This window comes from Manis javanica, chromosome 1, assembly GCF_040802235.1.
Source record: "Manis javanica isolate MJ-LG chromosome 1, MJ_LKY, whole genome shotgun sequence".
Taxonomy (NCBI): domain Eukaryota; kingdom Metazoa; phylum Chordata; class Mammalia; order Pholidota; family Manidae; genus Manis; species Manis javanica.
In genome coordinates, this window is record NC_133156.1 from 206643778 (window position 1) to 206646850 (window position 3073).

Consider the following 3073-nt stretch of genomic DNA (forward strand, 5'->3'; position numbering starts at 1 on the left):
TTTTTAAACAAGAAAATATGAAGCCAGTGTGCAACCTATACAGTCGCCCAAGGAGAACTGCCACTAGCTGCACCACTCAGCTAAATGGCTGGTTTGCATCGCCCTGGTCTTTATCTAGCACTGAGAATAGACTGCTGTTTTATCCAAAGAGGAATAAATTGCTGTTATTGTGATGTTAGCCCATCACTTGGCATTGCAATTCAAGTTTTTGTGAGAAAGAAATGTATGATCTAACTGCGACTTGACCTATGCCTTCCGAGATCCATCTAGGTGCTCTAATGGAGCAGAAAAAGTGGTGAATACGAGGACATGCAAACTGATGGTGAAAAATTTGTTTGATGATAGAAGTGAGCAGAGAAGACATTTGAGAATCGCTGTTTTGATGACAGCTAAGTTTGTTTAACATGCAAAAGGATTCACTCTCCCCTCCACCCCCATCTCCCACCTACCACTAATTGTATTAGACTAAATACACAGAGTTAGTAGGATATATAACTAACCTACTAATGACATTACTGCTAAAGTGGGCACAGATGATTCCTTACAGACGAACATCTGAATTTTCACAAAAGGCATGAGAGCATCTAGTGGATGCACTAGGCAAAAATATGCTTGGGTTCCTTGCAGAAAAGTCATTTTCTCTTAATCCTAGGTAGCACCTATTAAATGTTTACCACACACTTGAATCACAGCATATAACAATATATGCTGACTTTAAATGAGATAACTGTGATTGAATTCTTAAAAACTCCCCCTGGTTGCAATCCAGTTTACCAACCGTTTATTCAAAAATTTCTCCGGGAGGACCTATTTTGAAAGAGGCCTGGAGAACAGCAGCAGTTAGATTGGAGCCCTGATACAGGCTCGCTTTTCATTCATAGTCAGAGCCTAAATGTGCTCTTCTTGTACCTAAACAGATAATAAGCACTCAGCACACTCCTCCTCCTTGACACAACACATTGAGACTAATCACACATAATTGGAGAGGAGGAGCAGAGGGCTGGCCACGCTATTGTGTCCAGAGGACAAACGGTCAGTTTATGAGGCTTTGGGCTGATGTAGTCATTTCTTATACATCTAGAGGGAAAAAAACACATCCTGTTTAAAAGGAAAAAGAGAATGAGCAAGAGAGCCAGAAAAAAAGATGGCAGATTTATTATAATTAATTTGAGGATGAACAGAAAGATGTGCACCCCCCTTTTTTTTAACCTAGGAAAGTATCATGTTTGCTGTGTTTACAGATTAAAAAGTACCATCACCAAAATAAAACAAAGATCAATATATTTTTTTAAAAGGGGGGTGGCAATCACTAAAAGAAATTCTGTTTCAATTAAAGGGAAAAATACTTATGTTGCTCACAAATCCAATTCAAATCTCAGGCTGTTTATAGCTTTTATTTAAAGACAAAGGTTTGGTACAGGAAGAGCAACAAGCAAAGTGAAAAAAAAAAGAGGAATCCAGGATGGCTGGGGAATGATGTGGGTGAGGACAGGTGGGCTTGTAACCCACACGTGGACTGTCACAGAGGTGGTGGGGCCTGAGTTCTGGGGGCCAGCAAATCCGAGGAAGCCGATGGCTTGCTGCATATTATGCCTGTTCCAGATTTCCATCTGTGTGAAAATAGTCCCTGTGCACTGGCGTTTTCTTCATCTTTTGAGCAGCTTCATCTTCTATCCATTTTTGGTTAAAATAAGCAGAAGTGGGTAATGAAGATTTTCTTCATATACATCCTGTGTTTCCTTTTTCAACTGAAAACAACAGAATAACAAAAAAGGGAAGAAGACTCAGATTAGGAATTTTTACAAGTTGATTTTAATGTTGAGTATAATAAAGACTTCTTACCTACATTTACTGCCCTGGGAAAATAAATCACAAAAAAGCAACTCAGAGTAGTTCAGTGTCACTGACATGGTAACCAAGTTGGGACTATTTTGCAGAGGACTGTTTGTCCATAAACAGCCGAACTGTATTTGTGATCCCTGTAAACTGTGAGGCACCTCAGTGCAGGGAGAGCCAGGGGTTCACCTTCACCAGACCAGTCATTTACGTAGAAGTTTCTGCTCTTCGTCCTCTCTGCCCCCTGCCAGGGCCCCAGGAATCAAGCGGGCAGGCATTTCAGACCAGTTGGAGATGGTGGCAACTCCTGGGCCCAAGGGAAAGGATTTGGGGCCTAAGACATTTCAAAGGCTCTAAGCTGTTTTTTAAGGGTTTTAAAATCAATGATAAGTAGTTCAAAAATTATTTTCTCTAAGGAGGAAAACATATTCCAACAATTAGAGCATCAAGCTTCAATACTACTCCGGTGAAGTTCCCAGGCCTCTCCATGATAGATTTTAAAATCCAAACAGAGTTGTCAAATACAAAGTATACTTTTCCTCATTCAGCTAGAATAATTTTGACAGTCATATTTATGTCTATTTTAGCAAACAACAATTTTTTGTTTATAAAAGAAATTAGTATTTTTGAAATTGGTGTTTCTGAGCCAATTGTTAATTCATTTTTTAGTTTATAAGGATCAGAAATAAGTACTTCTTTAATTATACATGGAATCAACTCCTTTATTGTTTCAAATCAGATACCCACCCTCCACCCAACCCTGAAGCTGAAGGAATGGCTCTAACATGACACCTTCCTGGATTAGTAGGTCTGGGGCATTTTAATTTTAATCTTTTCAAAGTACATGTTTCTTCTAAATCATATTCCCGAACTGTACATGCCCTCACCATTAAGGGCAGAAGCAGTGAGCCTGCTTTTCCTTTCGCAACTGGGAACAGCAAGACAACCCCATCTTTACATCCTAATCCATTCTCCTAAGAACTGATTAGGGTACAGTCATGGAAGTAACTTCATTCTGTTTTCTTAGATGGAGTTTGTTTTGTTTACAGATGATTAGTTGGTTAGAAAGATCCCCATGGACTTTTGTTGCCACCACAGTAGTGACAGTGTTAATCCTAAACCCAAGGTCCCTCAGCATCACTCTAAAATAACAACAACAACAACAATAATAATAAAAGCCAAGAAAATGGTTTCACAAACTTCCCAATCCAAACCCACTCACCGGGACCTACCCACT

At 39.5% G+C, this 3073-nt stretch overlaps 1 protein-coding gene across 2 annotated transcripts in view; it reads right to left on the minus strand.

The window, feature by feature from the left end:
• Window positions 1-1375: 1375 nt before the first annotated feature.
• Window positions 1376-3073, minus strand: part of CAMKMT (calmodulin-lysine N-methyltransferase) — a 422349-nt gene continuing 420651 nt past the window's right edge. For both annotated transcript variants that reach the window (XM_073213707.1, XM_036990835.2), the window contains one exon: window positions 1376-1748. In XM_073213707.1, coding sequence (XP_073069808.1) covers window positions 1671-1748 — 78 coding nt within the window. In that variant the 3' untranslated portion in view covers window positions 1376-1670. The remainder of the gene's footprint in view (window positions 1749-3073) is intronic.